Below are 20,894 nucleotides of genomic sequence, written 5' to 3' on the forward strand. Positions count from 1 at the left end.
GGCGGATCTAGCAAAATATTTATGGGGTGGCAAGAGGGAGGCAGGGATTTTTTCAGGGGTGGCAGCATATCCCAGAATCAATGTATCTATGTATGTATCTATCTCTCTATAGATACATAGATAATATGTCTCACTCTCACATTTGGCTTACACAGACCTAACATTAGACTTAATTTACTTGATTTACTTGTTGCAAAATATTGTTTTTAACTTGCATTGTTTCAAAATGAGCTTCATGTAGCAGTGAGGATTAAATATAATTTCTTAATATAGTACAGTTCATTATTTTTATGTATTTCATATTGCTGTTAATTGATATGTATTTCTGGATTGGACTAGTCACTATGTGATTCATTGTGTCCGGAAAACCATTTTATCCCATTGCAGGACAAGCAGAAATCTGTCACAAAAATATTAGTAGCGCCATCATTTATTATCAGATATAATATTAAATACGACTTAAAATAAAGATTAGAAAACTGATGTTTGATCAATTGTCCATGATACAAATCTATAAACAGTTTGATTTCTGTTAGTTCTGTCAAGATCCAAAAGGGAAGGATTTTTCTTATGTTGGTCAATCGTTTTATTTTAAATGCTGTAGGAGCCGTAGTTTGACGACTGGTATAAATATGACCTCGTTTTACAAACAGAGGGGATTAGTTCAGTTTTTGTCGCTTGTTTAACTTTTAGGAATTGCAGCGGCTGCAGTAGCCACAATAAAGGTGCAATAAAGCTGATAAACAGGTGAAGAACCAAACTAGACAGAACCACTTCTATTCCGCCTTTTCTTGCTCTGTGTGTCGGCATTACGCACGGACCCATTACCATGGCAACCAAAAAACAACAGCTCAACGAGCAGATAGAGCAGAAATTACTGATCAGGAGAATCAACACCAAAAAAAACAAACATTTCCCACACAAAAAAATATCAAAAACACCAAAATAGAACATTCAGTCTGTTACATTTTGTTGTCAGGCTTGATGTCTATATTGTCATTATTCATAAGTTTTCGCCTGACCACCGCGGGTGGTTGATTAGCTGATTTACTGATGACTTGGTGGGCAGGTTGTCTTAATTTAGTGCTAACGGAGCCAAAACACACTGAACTGCGCAGCACATGTTAAGGTTATCAAAGTCAATACCAGGCCAGCAACAGTTAGGCTAGTATAACTGACCCACTGCTCACTTGTTCAATGTTTTCTTTAAATTAAAACTTTTTCCTCACCAGTTAAATCTGAAGCCCTTGTTATCTACAGCTGTCATAGGGTTGAATTAACCGCTAAACATTGCGTCCTTTTTTCGGATTCTTTGAGTGATTGTAGTATTTTCCTGACCACCGATATTCCTGACTCAATGGACAGCAATGGCGATAAGTCACGTAATGTCCAATCCAGTAACATATCCGTCAATGCTGCTGCCTTGCGCTCTGTCCTTCTCTCGCACTTCCAGCTTACATTGTGTTGCATTCAATGTTGTCGGAAGAAAGAGTTTCATACTGTGACGGTGCGGCGAGAGTTTGGAGAAGGAGTTAGCAGCGGTGGTTAGCCACTCTAACCCAAAACAGCAGGACGCACTTTTGAAGTATTCCACACTTTCAATTTATTTAACTTCGTCCACGTAAGGCCAGATCTCCACGGTACTAAACATTATATTTTCATACATGAGAAAAGTAACGTTAGTTTACCGCTCTGCACCTCATCATCACCTATGTTCTCTTCTACAACAAAATGGAAGACTAGTTCTTCTGTACAATAGTACAACAAAAAAAGGGAATAGGCGCCCCCTTGTGGTGGCTCTCGTTTGGGGTGGCAACTGCCGCCCCATGCCACCCCAGTGGATCCGCCACTGTTTCTTTCCTACTTACGGAAAGTTTCTGTTTATATCATAGGTTTGTGGTGCATTTCTATACTAAAGTAAAAGATATAAAACGTCAGATATTTCTCAATGAGATATTAACATTAACAGAAAAACCTTACATAACATTGTATTAAAGCAGAAAGTACGGCGGCCACCATAAAAATGGCTTACAGTGGTTCCCAAATTTTTTCTTCTCCACCCCCCCCTCCCCTCCAGTGGTTTCCAAACATTTTCTGTGCCCCCCCCCTATGGATTACAAATGGCTGTCTGGTTGAAACGATGCGTGTGATGGGGGGGGGCATCGACTTTTTTGGGGGCAAAATGAATGTACGTAGCTGAAAATAGACACCAACATCGGTAGCCTACAAGGTACTTGTTAAGCTTAAGGTTCTGTATTGATATTAGCTAGTCATCTGTTAGCTAACATTACCTGCATCCAACAGCTTTACTCAACTCAGTCGGTTAGTTTGGAGGGAAAAACTGTGAAAAGTTCTTTACGTTTTGCTGGTTTGCTGCCGTGATTCTAACACACCTGTAGCTCCGCCCAGCAGCAGCAGGTCTCCTTCACAGGTGTAAACCCAGCGTGAGCGTCGTAGCGCTCATGTTGCGTTTAAAGGCGGCTCGGAAAAACAGGTTACAACATGTTAACAACGGATTAAACAGTTTTAACTGCTGATAAAAGTGACAGAGGACACAAATATGGGAAGTGTGGAAGCCTCTACTGTATCAAATTGACAGGAATAACAGAGAGTTGGCCATTCTAAGGTAAAAACCCAGCGCATACAGTGTTCATGTTTTTTTGTTTTTTTTCATCCAGACGGCTTCCCGCGTCCCCCCTGCAATGACACGGCGCCCCCCCTAGGGGGCGCGCCCCAGAGTTTGGGAACCTCTGGCTTACAGTATTCAATTATGCCGCATGAACTGATCAGTAGATTATTGTGAGCGAACGCAAAACCTTTTGCGAGGGGACGCAAAAGAAAAAAAAAAGATCCCCATGTCCCCTGGAGGGCTCCGTACAAACCAAACTGGCCCGACATAAAAAAGGAAATGACTCCAAAACCTAATAAGTGGTTGTGCGACTCTTGGCAGACACGGAAGACATCAACACTTCACGACACTTGGCAATGAGTCTGCTACATTGTTGTAACAGACTCATTGCAAATATACATAACACATATACAAATATACATTGCAAATAAATATAAATTCAGATAGCATAATTTACACATTAAGCAATACACAGTAAGCCCAACAGAGAATAAACCTTCATAGAGGCAAATAAGACTCAATATGTGTAATAAGTCTGTTATATTGCCAAAGTTAATACAGTGGTGTATTAATTCTGCCACACTGCATGGTTTTAGTATAAGTGGGCAGTTGCCACTACAATTGAACTGGAGTCCAGACTTTGACTAGGCTAGGCCAATCCAAAACCCTCTTTTGTTTTTCAGAGTTGGATGTTTGCCACACTAAATAAGCTACATAAGTCGGAAATCTTTTCCTCCAGAGCTTTCTGCTAGAGAGTAGAATTCATGGATCTGTCACAAGATCCTGAAGCAGCTAAGCAGAACCACACCATCACTCTATCATCACCATGTTTGATTAGTGGTCTGATGTTGTTTTTCTGAAATCCTTTCAGAAAAACAACTACACAAAACACAAACAAATTCTCCAAAAATTCTAGATTTATCCTATCAGTCCACAGAATATTTTCTAAAACACCTGTGCTGTTTTATGGAGCCGTGAAACCTTTATGAAACCTTTATTTAAATTTTTGATCACCAATAGTTCTGACCTTTCAATTCCCCTAGAAATCACATATTTTGTCCAATCTGGTTCTTTTTATTATTGAGTCATGTAACAATATTCAACAGAGATAGGGGAGGCATATCCTGCTTTAAATGTTGGTCTGGGCTCTTTGTGTGATATCCTGAATGAGTTATCAGTATAGGTTCAACCCTGTTCAATACTGTCTGCATAGTGACAATGAAACCCTCAAATTTTGTTCATAATTTTACAAGGGTAAGGCTGGTTGGAGTAGAAACATTTGATCAAGGAGCCAAATCATTATAAAAAACTGCTTTGTGCCTTATATTAAAATGTAAGATCTAAAACATCTGTAAGAGAGCAAATGCATTTTCACAGCTTACCTGAACCTCTGCACTGCTGACTGAATGTTGGTCCAAGGCAACCTCTCCCTCTATTTTCAATTCAGGTTCAGGATCAGCAATAGGAGCTTTAGCTTCATCTTCCTCATCCTCTTTCTGTCCCCCCTCACTGTCATACTGTGAACGCCGTTTAAGGAGGGAAGAGAAGAGACGAGAGAGACCATGTCTGGTAGAATTTTGATTTTGAGGCTGGATGTTGTCATCCTCATGAGAATGCAGCTGAGGATCTTGGCCAGCTTCTTCCTGCTGCTGCTTTGGCTTTTTCTGGTGACTTTCCACTTCATCTGTGGTCATGGCAACAGCTGTTAAATTACATAAAAAAAGACTAAGTATGAAATTAAAACCAACAATGTAAATATTTATAAGATAAAACATAAACATAAATTGATTAAAATTAGTTTACATCACTTTTACAGACATCTTCTAAACTCATAAAGGAGTGGTCTAATCTTTCTTTTAAGTCTTAATAATTACTCTTGTCAAGCTATTGTGTGGATGAGCCAAGTGACTGGTGCTGTGACATCATTGTAGCTCCTAAGAAGAACACAGAGAATGCATCTGTGTGGATATGGCACCCTTAAATGAGTCAGTACTTTAAATAAGTCAGTATATTGTGAGAGACACATCCTTCTCTCTGAGGACCAGACGCTAAGCAAGTTAGCAGGTACTCAGAATCTTTCAAAACTTGATGGAATTATGGGATTCCGGCAAGTACCACTGTCCAAAGAGACGGCCCTCTTCACCACATGAGTTATTTAGTTATTCCTACTAACATTAGAAACTCAGTTTTGGAAAATAATACATGAAGGCTTTTTGGGTGTGGCTAAATGGAGACAAAATGGCTGCCAGGCAGTGTGGTGGCTAGGTTTAAGCAATAACATGAGCAAACTTGTTCTCAATGCTGAAAGTGCATTGAGAACAATGCACTTGTTCTCAATGCATTCTCAATGCAAAAGGACTCAGTAGCAAAGGGTCAATGTGTGAGAGCCTTTAATGCGCACAGAACGTCCAGACAGGGCAAGGCAGAACCTAAAGCTGGTTTATTCATTCTTTAGGTATGTAGGGATTCAGCTCAACACGGGCTACTATTGTCATTGTGCATTTAAAATCAATATTTGCAAGTCAATGCAATAACTGTACACACATAGATATTGTCCTAAGGAAGCCATAATCTCAATTTTACTTTCTTAAAGGTATCCATGATTACTTGTAACAATAGACTTTATTTAGGAAATATTTATTTTAGATGTAAAAATAATGCAGTAATAATACTATAGATTGTTAGTTTTTATAAATTTTAATAAAATATTGTCACAAACGTTGCCATGTTCACGCTGCAATACATTCTGGGCAAATGACGTCTAAAGGCCCGACTACCCAAGCTCCACCAGTCAAAACAGTGATGAGTCATTAAGCCTTTTTAATTTGAACCGGATCATAATGAAATTGATGGGAATGTAGGAATCACAAGAGATAATGAAGATGAGGAGGACCAAACAGAAGAAAGGGAAAGGGTTGGCTGTAGGAGCTGGTGTTATGCTGCTGCTACGTCATGATGTCATGTTGCTGATTAAATAAAAGCATATGATAATCACAGTGTATACCTGTTTGACAGGTATAGCCAGGGGTGAAAGTAGTTTTAAATTCTTGGACCAGTCAAAAAATTGCAAGAATTTGCATTTTGCACTATTGGATCTTAAGAAGGTTCTAAGTAGAGCTTCACAATGTTAAAGGAAAAAATCAGTGCAAGAGACAAGAACTTTTGAGCGGGGAATTTTCTGAAAACTGCATTTACACTCAAACATGATTTTTTCAGCTGATCAAAAGTTTAAGACCATAGTCTTTAAAAGCCAAAAGCTGTGCAAAAATCTGGATTCCATATCATTTTCTGTCAAGTCTTTACACTGTCAAGACCTCCTGATGGCAAAAGCAAAAAAGCTAATTGACTTTGAACGTGGTAGGATTGTTGAGCTGCATAAGCAAGGCCTCTCACAACGTGCCATCGCTGCTGAGGTTGGACGCAGTAAGACAGTCATTTAGCATTTTTTTAAATTATCCTGAGGGTTATGGAACAAAAAAGTCAAGTGGTAGACCCAAAAAAATTTCATCAGCTCTGAGCCACGGGATCCGATTGGCTGTCCGTCAAGACACGGGACGATCCTCTACCCATATTAAGGCCATTACTGGTGCTGACTGCAGCCCAATAACCTTCAGACGGCATCTGTGAGAGAAGGGCTTCAGAAACAAAAAACGTCTTCAAAGGCCACGTCTTCTTCAATGCCACAAAATTGCCCGTTTGGACTTTGCAAGGGTGCACCAAACATGGGACATTGAAAAGTGGAAGAAAGTTGTCTTCTCTGATGAGAAAAAATTTAACCTTGATGGTCCTGATGGCTTCCAACGTTGCTGGCATGACAAGGAGATCCCACCTGAGATGTTTTATACATGGCACAGTGGAGGGGGCGCCATCATGATTTGGGGTGCGTTTTCCTTCAATGGAACAATGGAGCTTCAGGTTTTGCAGGGGCGTCAAACAGCAGCTGGCTGTGTGGAGATGTTGCAGCGGGCATCCCTCATGACTGAGGGCCCTCGTCTGTGTGGTAATGATTGGGTTTTTCAACAGGAGAATGCTGCAGTTCACAATGCCCGCCTGACAAAGGAGTTCTTCCAAGAGAATAACATCACTCTTTTGGACCATCCTGCATGTTCCCTGGATCTAAACCCAATTGAGAACATTTGGGGATGGATGGCAAGGGAAGTTTACAAAAATCCACAGTTCCACACAGTGGATGCCCTTCGTGAAGCCATCTTCAACACTTGGAGCAATGTTCCCACTAGCCTCCTGGAAACACTGGCATCAAGCCTAAACGATTGTTTGAAGTCATCAACAAGAATGGTGGAGCTACTCATTACTGAGTCCTTTTTTTTGACACTTTGATTTCTGTTTTGGGGTTTTTTGTTTTTTTTTTAGCTATGGTCTTAAACTTTTGATCAGCTGAAAAAATCATGTTTGAGTGTAGATGCAGTTTTCAATTAATTCCCCGTTCAAAAGTTTTAGTCTCTTACGCTGATTTCTTCTTTTAACATTGTGAAGCTCTACTTAGAACCCTCTTAAGATCCAATAGTGCAAAATGCAAATTCTTGCAATTTTTTTGACTGGTCTTAAGATTTTGATCAGGAGTGAATATATATATATATATGCATGCATGCACCGGCACCCTGCTGCAGATCCGAGTTGGGCCGGTGGAACACCTGGCTGCTGAAGTAGAGCTGGTGGGAAAGGGGCAAAAGACTCGGAGGTGGCGGTGCACGAGACGCTGCGTGAGCGGCGGGGTCGGCGTGTGCCACTGTGTGCCCGCTTTAACACGCACTGCTTCTGGTTCAACACATCAACAATAAACTTGGTGTAGCCGGGGCATCTTGTCCCAGAAGTATGGTGCTGCACACTCTTCCTCTTGCCCATGAAAGACACTGTGACAGAGAGCACAGCTGGTTTGTTCGGGAGACAGGTAATCAGCATTTAGATTTAAAAGCAGCTAGATTGCTGAGGAGATCAGATCCCAGGCTGATGACTCATGCAGAGGTAAAATATTTCTAGAGAGTGACGTACAGAGCGCCATTTACTGGTTTCACTTTAGAGAAGGTTGACTGACCTGCTACTGTTTCAGTTTTTGTTTTTGTTTCAATTTCAGTTTTGTTTTAGTTAAGAATTTCTTTTTGGATAGTTATTATTGATCAAAAGTATTTATTTTTTGTTGCTTTGTTTAGGGAAGGGGAGCTTCTATTGTCCAGCCCTCTGGCTTGTTTTAAACAGGGACATATGCTGTCCCTGGATCCCAAGCTGTTTTATTTATTCAAGAGACTAGTGGAAGGGGAATTTTTCTTTTCGTTGTTGTATTCACTAGGGATATTTGTGTGTGTGTTTTTGTGGGGGATCACTTAGGTGCATTCAGTTACATTTGTGTTTTCCGTATTATTATTCCTCCCCAAAGCAGTCTAATTTTATTTAATTGGGTTTTAACTACTTTTCAGCTCTAAAGTTCAGAGGGCCACCATAGACTCCTACTTTTAGTGTGGTACTTTCTGTACAACAAAATAAATTGTGACTACATTTGAACTCAATAAACTGTATCTAATTTGCAGAAGTGTCTCTGTTAATTTTTATAAACTTATCTGTGTGATCTGGTAAAAAGAGAATCTAAGGTTCTCCACATATAACAAAAGCTGTACACAAGGTCACACTAGCTTCAGTAGTTGCTAGCTGCTCCAGGCTCCAGCTGAAATGGATACAGTGTCAAAATGATCTGAACGCAGTCCGTGGTGCTGAACTGCTTTGAATTTGTGTTTCATCATTAGTGACCACGGAACCTGATGTTTCTGTTGGTCTCTTGGTTTATGTCTGTTTTATGGACTTCAGAGTCGTTCTCTGTGGTGGTGAAGCTTGTAAGCCCTGATGTTGCAAGTATGTCTATGTTGTAAAGTTATATTATCAGGAGTTTTATTCCGCTAGTGCTGAGAGCGCTATAGTTGTTAAACAATAAAATTAATCCTCAGAACTACAACTTGCGTAATTATTGTGTTCACAGTGTAGTCAGCCACAGAACAGAGATAACCATTGTTCTCTCTGTAATTGCTCTACCAACTTCCACCATGTTAAAGAAGGCTCAGTAAGAAAAGCGATCTCCATCCATATCTTTCTTCTCCACAAATAATACAAATAAAAACTTATTTTAAAGACATTTTTTTTTAAAAACTTATACAGCTGTCATGTAATTGTTTACATCAAATATTATATAAATGCCATATCTCATGAAGACGTTAAGATAATATTAGGGCTGTTAATTGATTAAGAAATGCACTCAGATTAATCACGCTCTAGCGCAGCGATTAATCACTATGCCTGTCTTTGTAAGCTTGATATACAAATATGCTAGTTGTGCTTCTTGCAGGAATGGTGCCCTGGACAAGCTTCTTCTGCTACACTCCAACCAACTAAAATGCAAGCCATTATCACCTTTTTTTTGTTCCTCTCCCTTCATTTCCTGTGGAACTTGTGAAATACAATGAAGAGACCGAAGAGAACCTTTTCTGTCAAAATAGGTTGCTTGACAGTCAGTTTGTTGCATGTGACAATTTAAGTTTGTAGATGTACATGTGCTCATGCTGGCTAGCAACACAACACAAGAAAGTTGAAAAATGTTCAACTTTTATTGTTGTCGCAGAAAATGTTCACCTTTCGCTGTCGTTTGTCAGGCCTTGAGATGCTCATGCCTGTGCCTCTCAGTGGGAACAAAAAAAGAGGCTTTTCAATCAAAATGGGTAGTTTGATTAATCTGGATTATTTAATATAACTTAAAACATTTTCAGATTAATCACATGTGCTAACAAGTTAATGTTGACAGCCCTAGATAATGCCTATACGTGTTTGTTGCTGTAGGCCAGTGAAATGTGGTACTCATGTTAACTGGTTAAATGCAGTGTGAGAGAATAAAATTATGTTGTTTAGGTATTGCTGTTTTATCACAAGAAGTATGACAAATTTACAATACAAACTTGCAGAAAAACCGTTACTGGCTTTAACATCATTATAGGATCTAGCAATGGGCTGGACATACTGTATATAGGTAAAAATTCAGCACAAAAATCAAAAGTTCAGCATCTGCAACCAAATCAAATAATACTTTTAACACTCATTAAGAATATGTTAAAAGCTACATACATATTAAAATAACAGTTTCGACAATTTTGGTATCCTCAGAGACTAAATTTGGTCTACAAACACATTCCTGTACTTCATGTAACCCACTACTCTGCTGCTTGAGATGCTCATGCCTGTGCCTCTAAGTGGGAACATAATGTATGCTGACAAATTAGGAGTCCATAAGATAATAGCTCGCCACAACATGAAGTTCCAGGATCAACTGATACCCTGGAATGCTGAGTGGACACTGTCAAAGATGAAATGTTGACTGGGCAGAGAAAAACAGTGAGTGGTTTCTACAGTTCCAGGTGCACTTTATGGTGTTAGCTAAACATAGCAGCTGTTGATGCTTTTGTGCTAATAGGTTTATGAACGGTGTATCAGGTGTTAAGGAAGATTTCTATGAATTAATTAATTTTGAAAAAGTTTGGCTCTCTCTTTTCCTTTATGATCCCAGGTCCTCTCGCGGCGGCCACGTGTATCACTCAGAAGAAAACAGCAATGCGTGTTGACGTCACAGAATTGCAGTTTAATCCAATAGAAGACAACGCATAAAATTACTGCAGAAAAACAGAGACATACATTCATTTACCTAACATAAATGGAAAGAAGAAGAAGGAAAGAAAAAAAGCAAAGATGTCCAAAGATGTCTTTGGAGAATTGCGAGAGCAAATCTAATTTGTTACTTGTGTAGAAAGTTTTATAGTAAAAGGCGTATTATCTTTAATTTATTCAAATAAGGCATATCTTTGCTCATCCAACCAGGAGCTATCTCTGACCCTCTCTCTAAAGCCAGGAACTCCTGCTGTTTTACGGCTTTTCACAGATGAGTGTGAAAAGCTAGAACTTCTACTGTATTGTTTTCCCACACAGACAAATGGCAGTTCAAACGATCCTAGCAAACCATCTGCTGTAACTACAGGTAACATAAAGGTCAATAGGCCAGAATAAGTTACTGATTTTAAAATCACAATTAGGCTATTTGAATCAAGACATGTTTAGTTTTAAAACTAGCTTATTTTAAATTTATTTTCTTAACACTAGCTAATATCTGCATTTAATAGCATTACTTTGTTTAGAAAAAACAGTGCAAAGGTTTATCATACCTTTACTAAAATCACAGTGATTCCACATTTCTCAAGTGAAGTGTCTGCAGCTTTAATAATAAAAAGAATGAAAAGAGTAAAACCAACAAACTATTTTTGCAACTATATTATGTTTAATAATTTTGGAGACGAGGTGGTTAGTTCAAATGCATCTAATGCCAAGATTTTAGAAGCAGTTGAAAAATCTACAGAAAATGATGCTGAACTTTGGTGAAGAAATGAAACCGAACATGCGCTCCATTGCAAATATAGCTAAAGCAGTTGGAGTTTAGTAGTGACAAAATCCAAGATTGTAAAGATAAAAACGAAAAGATGGAAAAAATAACAACTTTAAACCGCAAGATGACAAGATTTAGAAAGAAAAGCGAAATAATCAGAGCACTATAAAATATGATGGAAATCTGTATATTAACGGCTTAATATTATACTGGAAGCTCATTCAAAGCATGAAGACAGCAACTTTTGGTCTAAACTAGCGGTTCTCAACGTGGGCGGTAACGCCCCCCAGGGGGGGTTCAGAGGACGGAAGGGGACGCCGGCGGACATTTTTACAAAAGGGGGGTGCTGGGATGCCTTTGGGGGGCGTTTGGTCGAAGGCAAACTTTACACCTGTCGAGAAAAGTCGAGCTCAGTCCACTTCCCCATGCTGGAGATTTTAGTTTAATAATAACAATAAATAAAGTTATCTTTAAAACTGATTACACAGGTGACATCAAGACCCAACAGTAGAGTCAGATGGTAATAAAATCAATCTGGTTGTGTGTGTTGTTATTGTGTCCTGCAAACTTTGCTTTAATTCTACTTTTTTCTATTTAATCATAAAAAATCATAGTCAGGCAGAAAGAGAGTTATGAAACAGGAAGAGCAGGTTTCCTGGAAAAAGAGGAAGTTTCCAGCCTGCAGTGATTAAAATAGTTCAGACTGCTCATTTTGAGCACTAAAGGTTTAAGGAATAAAATCTAAACATTTTGAGTAATTGGATAAAACCCAGAGTAAAATACTTGAATTAATAATGATAACTTATAATTAAGCCAATAATCAATATTGGTTTAACCGGTGGTTGATGTTGGTTTGATTATAAGAATATTTACACTTACTCTTATACTTATGGAAGTACTTAAAGGAGAAAGAAGTAACTGTAACATGGTGTCAAATAATTAGAATAATGAATTATTCTTGGTTTCTTTTCACAAATGTCTGTAATAACACATTATGATTATAAGAGTAACTAATAAGTAATGGTTATTATAATATTATAAGTGAATGCTAAATCAGAGAAACTAAGGGGTTATAAATGTGATTTTGACATTGAACTTGAAATGGTGTAAAATGTGTAACTGTAACTAAAGGTCACTGATGTAGTGTTGGAGGTAGATGGTAGGTGAAAGGTCAGGGGGAAAGAGGAACTGATAGGAGAGCGGAGGTGACCAACGCCTTATTGCTAAACTTAAAAGTTACCTAAGAAAAGGTTAGACACAAGAGAGCTGTTGAGCAACCCTGGGACACTGGTACAGACATCAGGTCATGTCCAAAGATGGTGATGGATATGAGATTATCGGTCCAAGCAGTCAGCCAATGAAACAGGCACAGCAACAAAGCTAGCCAATGCAAATGCACTAAAAGGGTGGATAAACCCTATATAAGGTGAGTGCAAGAGAGGAGTCTTTGGTTGGATCCTTCAGGCAGCTTCGAGCCAAGATCGAGATGGACAAAGAACTCTGCAGCTGAAGAAGAGCCGGAGCCACAGAGCCGAAGACTGTTCTGCACATGGGGACCAACCCGTTAGCCCCGCAACATGTGGCTTCAAATTGCACTTCTCTCATCAGCTGGGTTCGGGACCCCAAAGACAAAGACCAAGGCAAAGATGAAGATAAAGACAAAGGCAAAGAACAAAGGCAAAGAGGAAGAACTGGTGTGTTCCTTCCGTGAGACCAGCTCATCTACATCTCCATGGACCAGAAAGATCGTGAGACGAAGAGAAAGGAGCTACAGAGCTGCAAAACAAGGAGAGGACCGCTACGCGCATGAGGAAGTCACCCTGAGGCCCGAGATCTGCCGCTCTGACTCAGTACTCTTCCTGTACTGGGAGCCTCCTGCTGCTGCAACACCTTTTTCATCATCAGGCCAGTTCTGGGGTTCAAAATGCCAAACACCGTCCGTCTCTCTCCAAGTTTCTCTTTTTTAGTTCACAGTGTCAGCATTAGGGAAAGATAGATTAGATTATTGATTTTACTTATTTGATTATTTCTGTTACTAATTTAAGCTGTACTGACCCTTGCAAAATTGCCTTACTAATAAAAATACTTAGCATTAAGAAAATCTAAAAGATGTTGTGGACATTCAGTTAATGAGTCACCTTAAAGTTCTTTGATGGTTGTAAAATAGCTATGAAGTTTGATTCTGGGAGGAGAAAGTGGAAAATGTTTTATAGGTTGCTTTTAGCCAAAACTAAAACAACACCCTTGGGACTCGCCCGAGTCACTAAAACCAACCTGGTTCAGTAACAAGTGCAAGTTGTAATAAGAGAAAGAGCGACCGTTAACAGGTGTGCTCTGTGAAACTAGCTGATTCTGGGCTGCTCTATCTGGCTAGTTCACAGGGTGAAAAAGGGTGGGACATCTGGATGGAGGTCGTTAGAAACCAGGCTAGTCTTTCTCGCGTCCAGCTTAAACAGAATGTCCTCTATATTCTCATCTGTAGTAATACTCCGGAGTTAGAGGCTTCTCGGACCCGTTAGACGGAGAGCTGGGAGCAACATCTCCCTCCTCTCAGAAGAGGAAGTAGAGAGAGAGAAGGGGGGGGAGGTGTTGCGCAACAACAAGGTGGCGCCCAATGTGGGGCCACGCCCCTTGAGAAGGGGTAGAGCCCTACTTTAACCAAGTCAGTAAAAACAGAGGTGAGGATCTGAATAGCTCACTTGGGAGGCTAGCTCTTAGGGAATAGAGTTAGTGGTGACTGATCCGACCGTCAGTCACAACCCTTGCAGTAACTGTATAGAGTACAGGTGAGGGAAAGCTTCTACTGAGGATAAACACATGTATCCAGATGTGAAGCCAGCAGCCAACATAGCCTAGACCCATCCCTGCTCGATAGCTTAAGAGAGGCTTTGGGGGATAGGCAACTCGAAGACAAAGACAATCATGAGAGCAGGAGAGAAGAAGATCCCTGTCTAGATCCCTGTTCCAGTCAGCCCCAGTGAGAGTGATTCTGTATGGAGAGGGATTTGAGACATGGACACGAGTGAATCAAAGGAAGGTTGTCTTTGTTGGAATCGAGAAGTGGGACAGTTCTCCCAAGAGGACGGGAGGTCCCAGAAGAGTACGTGGATGAGGTCGTGCGGAGCGTGCATGAGGCCCTAGAACATGCAGGTGTACGACCCACCCGTAAGGAGCTGGAAGAGAATGAACTTTGGATCCCAGTGAAACAATCCAACGCGTGCTGAGGGACTGCGAAGTGTGTGGAAAATACAACGCAGGTCGCAGAGGGCAACGGTTGGAAGGGTGTTCATCAAAGAGCACATTACCCAGAGGTTCAGTCTGCATGGATGTAGCAGGCCCCATGGATAACAGAAAAGAGAGGTCAGGAGTACCTCTTGGTGCTGATGGACATGGTGTAACAGTGACAGCTGTAGAAGAGCAGGTCTTCCCCTGCAGAGAAACTCCGTTCACGTCACGGAAAGCAGGAGGGCGGAGGCGCTTCTCCTTTTGGCCCAGAGAGGGAAAGGGGAAGTTGCGGTTTGCAGTGTCATTGAAAACAGGGCAGAAAGTTTGGATTAAAGCTCAAGATCAGCCTGCAACAATGGTGATCAAGCTGAAATTCAATGGAAAGAATTTTGTGAAGCAAGTACTGCACTGCAAAACAGTACTATTAATGAGGAAAGGGGTCCACAAGGTCAGTGCTCAAGCCAGTTCTTAGCTAAAGCGAACCAGAACATTGCAAGAATCAAGCAACAAGCCATCCTGTGTTAGACTTGCCACTATTACAGGATGATTGCCATTCAAAGAACAACTTCAAGGCTTTGACTGGGAGGGCCCTGAAGAAATTGGATTATGCTAAAGAAGAACTCCTGTCACAAATGGATGGATTAAAATGGAAAAGGGACTGAAGTCGTGAGGAAGGAGTGGCATTGTAGACAACCACCAAGATCATCCTGCAACAAAGTATTGAACACCTGGAAGGGGAGGGGTCAACAGTTTCCTCCCAGGACCTGAACAACTTCTGATGCCTCCGACAACTCCAGTACCCCTTGACGACCTCCAGCGACGGAAAAGGATTACGATTATGGATAAAGCGTCATGCTGCTTATGCTTTTTGCTTTGTTCTGCTGAACTTCCAGATTTTTTTTTTTTTGGAGGTTTCTGCCTTAGCCCGTCAGCTCATCCACCTGTCCCTAAGGAATATTCCACATCCTGAAGAACAACAATACAGTCACAGTCACAACAATACCAGTTTAGACTTTAAGCAACTTGGTAAAACTGTATTGTTTAACATTAAACCATGCTTGGCTGCAACTGTATCGATGGCAGCTCTTCTTCTATTCAGTGTTTGTAGCTTCTGTTAGCTTCTTGGCTCCGCTCCGCTCCTGCTACTGGTAGCTAAAATCACGATACCCTCACTTTGAATCCCTCTGAAAAATGAACCCATTTAAATAAAGAAATCCCTCCATGGGTGATACCTCGATAGAGAGCATTCATTTTATAGCGTTAACATAGTGGTCCGGTATGAAACGGGTGTGATGGAACAAATCAGAATGCAGAAATTGTTTCCGTTGTTTTAAAAGGTTTATGTCAGTCTGCCTTTTCCCCATCGATACGCTTCCCGACCGCCCTGCACCTTAGGTGGTAAAAAAAAGATTAAAAAAAAAAAAAGACCCGCACATTGTGCAAAACTCTGAAACAGGAGAAGCGGGACATAAAACGGAGCGACGAACTAGATGTGAATTATGGCATAAAAACAGAGAATCTGACGTTGAACAGTGAAAAATCAACACATGATGTGAAACATGACAATTAGACGGAGCAGCAGGTGATGAGTGAAGATCACTGATGGTGAGCGTCAATAAATGATAAAATAAATGTAGCAACAGGAAAGAAACTAAAATGGACATAGCAATAAACCAAGAGAGGATAATACTAATCAAAGGAAACTAAATGAAAATGAATGAAGAACAAAATGCAAGAATAAACTAAGAAACTAAAGTAAATAGAGGAATAAACTGGTATGGCAAGACCTTTAGAGCAATAATTAATACAGAGCCTGTATGGCAAGAATAAACAGACACTATTTCCAGATAAAAGGTAAAATAATATTGTTGAAGTGCCATGGGTTTGTTGAGACCATATCTAGTACTGAGAATAAATATATTTTACAGACCATAACAGTAAAGAACTGATCACTTATTTATGTTTTTAATTAGATTTAATGTATTTATTCAACATTATTTTTCATGTCAGTGTTAATGTCATGAGGCTGATGACTCCATGACACTTTCAATTTGACTCATTAGGATTTGATGAAGAACCAGATTTGTTCTTTGTAATTTCTGTCCAGTAAAACTATTAATCTATAAATCAATAGACAGGTCTATATAAAGATATAATCCATGTTTCTGTCTCATATTTGTATGGCATTAAAAGGATCTGGAACGTTTGTTTTTCTACTGAAAGCTCTGGTTTGCACAATAAATGCCATGTGGATGAAGTTTAATGGATGATACTCTGATGTCCCATTCTCCTGAAGGCAGCACAGAGATGCACCACCAGAAACTCACAGAAACACTGAAGAGAAGAAGAGTTATGATTAATGTAGTTACAGTTTTATCCATGTTTTAATGTTGCAGAGCTCAGTCAGTTTGGATATAGTTCAAAGTTTAAACTGGCATGTTGTACATCTTTTATCTGTTCATTTTGTGGAATATTTAACAACTAGAAAATGGCAAAGAACAAGAATATTTTCCACTCTGATTGGCTGCTGTTAGCCTACAAATTTTAACTCAAATGTTCATTGCATTTTTCGTAGACGCCTGTATTATTTTTATATTATTATATTATATGTATTATTTTTGATGATAAATACAGAAACAAGCATACAAATCAAAACATCTACAATAATGATAGTAATATTAATAATAAAATAATAGTCAGTGCAAAGTAGCCTACAAATTCTTTGTTGGGGGGCAGTGAGGGACCCCACCAGGCCCCCCTAGCCTTTGCTAGGGGGACGCTGGCCCAAAAAAGGTTGAGAAACACTGGTCTAATCAATGGGGAGATGAAGATTATTTTTGTCATGACTCCTTAAAATCAACAGAGGCTGCTATTCTTCTAAATAGTAAAATTAACTTCCAGGGTCAGATAATTTAAAGTAAAACGGCTGAAAATGGTCACTGGTTATTCGTCACTGTCTGTTCGGATAACGTCATACTTATTTTGTTTATGCTTGGATATTGTTTGCGGTGTCCCCCAGGGCTCGGTATTGGGGCCAAAATTGTTCATTTTGTATATAAATGACATATGTAAGGTATCTAAGAGACTTAACTTTGTACTATTTGCTGATGATACAACCATTTTTGGCACGGGTGAAGATATACGAAAGCTGTTGCTTGAAATGAATCAAGACTTATGTAAACTGAAGGAGTGGTTTAATATTAACAAATTGTCACTAAATTTAGATAAAACAAAGTTTATGTTGTTCGGTAAGTGTAAAGAGAAGAATGACTTAATAATACAAATTGATAATATGACTGTGGAAAGAGTGACTGAAATTAGGTTTTTGGGAGTACTGATTCAAAACAAGATCTGTTGGAAACCTCATATAAAATATGTCCAATCTAAAATGGTAAGAAGTATTGCAGTTCTTGCTAATGCTAGAAAATATTTAAACTCCTCTGCCCTATACATTCTGTACTGCTCACTTATTTTACCTTACCTAAGTTACTGTGTGGAAATTTGGGGCAACACTTACAGAACGTTACTACAACCATTATGCACATTACAAAAAAAAGCCATTCGTTTAGTTCATAAGGTTGATTTTTACTGTCATACCCACAATCTATTTATAGATTATTTATTGAAATTTACTGATTTAGTAGAGTTTCAAACTGCACAGATCATGTTTAAAGTCAGAAACAAAATATTGCCAGAAAAGATTCAACAATTATTTTCCGATAGAGTGGGGGGATACGACTATAGAGACAACCTTAACTTCAGAACTTTGAAGGCTCGTACAACAATGAAAACATTGTGCATTTCTGGTGTTGGTGTGAGGATCTGGAATAAACTCTCTAAAGAGCTGAAGCAAAGTCCAAGTATGAGACATTTTAAGAAAGGTCTCAAGACAGCTATTATTCAAAGTTATAAGGAAGAACAAGGGGGATAATCCTGGTTGGAAATTAAAACTTTAAGTATGATGTCATCAAGTAGGTGGCATGTCGGCGCAGGTGTGGGTAAATATATAAAGGTATGTAAATAGCTGTGTATTTTGTCTATAAGCAGATGGGAGTGTATATGGGTGTATGTACGTATATATGTTTGTATATGTAAATATGTATATATGTATGTGTACAGATGTGTATGTGTGTGTATGCACTATTTTCATCTAGCTGAGGAAATTTTATTACACTTATTATTTCCTTTGTCAGAAAGGATACTGGATATTGAAAATACTGTGATAAATTACAGCTGGAAAAGGGGTATGATTACATAAGTTATACTTCATCATACTCCTTTTCAGACTCATAATCACCGATGTGATGTGTTTTTTTATTTTTTTATTTTTTTGGTGTTGTTTACACTGTCGGTGAAAGGTTTGTCTGAAATAAAAAACTAAACTAAACTATATATATATATATATATATATATATATATATATATATATATATATATATATATATATATATATATATATATATATATATATATATAGTTTAGTTTAGTTTTTATATATATATATATATATATATATATATATATACATATATATATATATGTATATATATACATATATATATATATATATATATATATATACATATATATATATATATATATATATATATATATATATATATATATATATATATATATATATATATATATGTATATAGGGTTATATTTTCTCTGTCCTATATATATATAGCCTACCCCTATATATATATATATATATATATATATATATATATATATATATATATATATATATATATATATATATATATATATATATATATATATATATAGGGTTATATTTTCTCTGTCCTACTGATTGCTTGTGTTCTTGTTTTGGAAAATCTGTTTGACATAAATAAATTAAATCAAAGTTATGGATCAGATGTTGATCTAAATATGGATCTAGATTATAAAACTAGAAATGAATTATTGCTCTGTGATTTAATTACAAATTTGGTCAGAATTGTTCAACACAGATGAAAAATGCAGTGATATTTTCGAGCTCTACTTTGCACATCTGTATTTCAAGCTCCATGTTGGTTTGCGTTAAGAGTCCTGACACTGAGTTTAAGCTCTAAAAGCGGCTTTAAAATTAATCTGGCAGTCGGTGGGATTAAAGGCTGTTGTGTGCAGATGTGGAGGCTAGATGAAGTCAGCTGTCTCTTAGTCTGTACTTTGTGATTCACCAGGTTTGCACCTCTCCTTCCCCTCAACCTTTCTAGGCACTACATACTGAAGTACTAAGTTCTAAAACATTCTAAACCAAGTACTTGGTTTAGAAAGGCCAGTGAAGGTCACCGTTGACTACACCCCAAGACACAATTTGTCTTATCAATTGGTATTCAGTGTATTGACTCACTTAATTTTTAACCTTTAAGGTCTGATTAGGTTCAACATATTTTGTGTTTCTTTAGCTAATCTTTGTCCTAACAATCATCATTAAGCAAAGCAGTGCTGTTGTTGTGTTAGTTACTACCTCACTAGATTAATCGTGGTTTTCTAACCAGGATTCAGGTCAGTCGGTTTACTGTGTGTATTTCTCACACAAAGAAAAACTGATCCTACCAGAAGTTTAAGTTTGTTGTAAAGATCTAAGATAAACAGTTTCTGCAGTGAAAGTAAAATAAGGTAAACTGCATGAAATTAATATGATTGCCAAATAACTACTATGTTGAAAATAGTTATTTCCAACAAATAATTGTTGGAAATAACTACTATTTAATAATAACAACCATTTTAATAATAAAATGGTTAGTTTCCATTTTCTTAAAAGCTCTGCATTCCAAGCATTGATAGATTTATTTTTTAAAGGAATATATATTTTTAAAATATATTATTTTTATATATTTAAAAACCATCTAGTATCAATATGATTGATAAATATCTATAATAAATTCACATTTCTTAGCCTTCTATTTCTCATTTGTGTTTCCAGTAGTCGGTGACTCTTTAACACTATTAGGTGAGGGTATTTACTGCAGGGAGACTTCATCCAACAGGCTTACTGGCATGCAAATTGCAATTTGCAATAAAATAGCCAACAATTGTGCTCTAATAATAATAATAATCTTTATTGTCATTATAGAAACCATGCAATAAAATTACATGGATTATAATGAAATTGGACAGACTGCAGACAGTCTTTGAAAACACAGATACTGTGATGACTATTAGGTCATCCAGTCCTGTTGTCAAATCAATTTTGTTTCCAAAGCTTTATCTTCATTCATTTTCTTTTGCTCAACATAGCAAACCTGCCGCTTGCAAGCACTTTTATCCAGCCACAGCCCCCAACATCATAATATTGCACAGCGTGATGTCATTGTTGTGGATATAGTCTGTGGCGCGGTGGCTGATGGGATAATACTGACATCTTGAAGGCCATTAACATAATGGATGGAAACTAAACTTTCCCGGAGATTTTTTTAAAAACTAAGGAAGTTTAGCAATGGTACAAAGTTGTTACGTTGTTGGATGTAATGTGGCGGAGATGGCAATAGTGGTATTGCCGATCGAACCAGCGATTGGCAATACCTATTGGTGGATCGCTGGTTCAATTCCCGATCTGCCCGCCCTTGTTGTTTGATCCCTGGGGAAGACACTGCACCCACCTTA

General features: G+C 38.3%; 1 protein-coding gene across 1 annotated transcript in view; it reads right to left on the reverse strand.

The window, feature by feature from the left end:
• Nucleotides 1–20,894, reverse strand: part of epb41a (erythrocyte membrane protein band 4.1a) — a 123,796-nt gene that overhangs the window by 72,659 nt on the left and 30,243 nt on the right. The window contains exon 2 of the mRNA XM_088010016.1: nt 4,012–4,331. Within this exon, the coding sequence (XP_087866142.1) occupies nt 4,012–4,323 (312 nt within the window). The 5' untranslated portion in view covers nt 4,324–4,331. The remainder of the gene's footprint in view (nt 1–4,011; nt 4,332–20,894) is intronic.

This window comes from Poecilia mexicana, unplaced genomic scaffold (assembly GCF_051168715.1).
Source record: "Poecilia mexicana isolate PSO_F unplaced genomic scaffold, ASM5116871v1 scaffold_11, whole genome shotgun sequence".
NCBI lineage: Eukaryota > Metazoa > Chordata > Actinopteri > Cyprinodontiformes > Poeciliidae > Poecilia > Poecilia mexicana.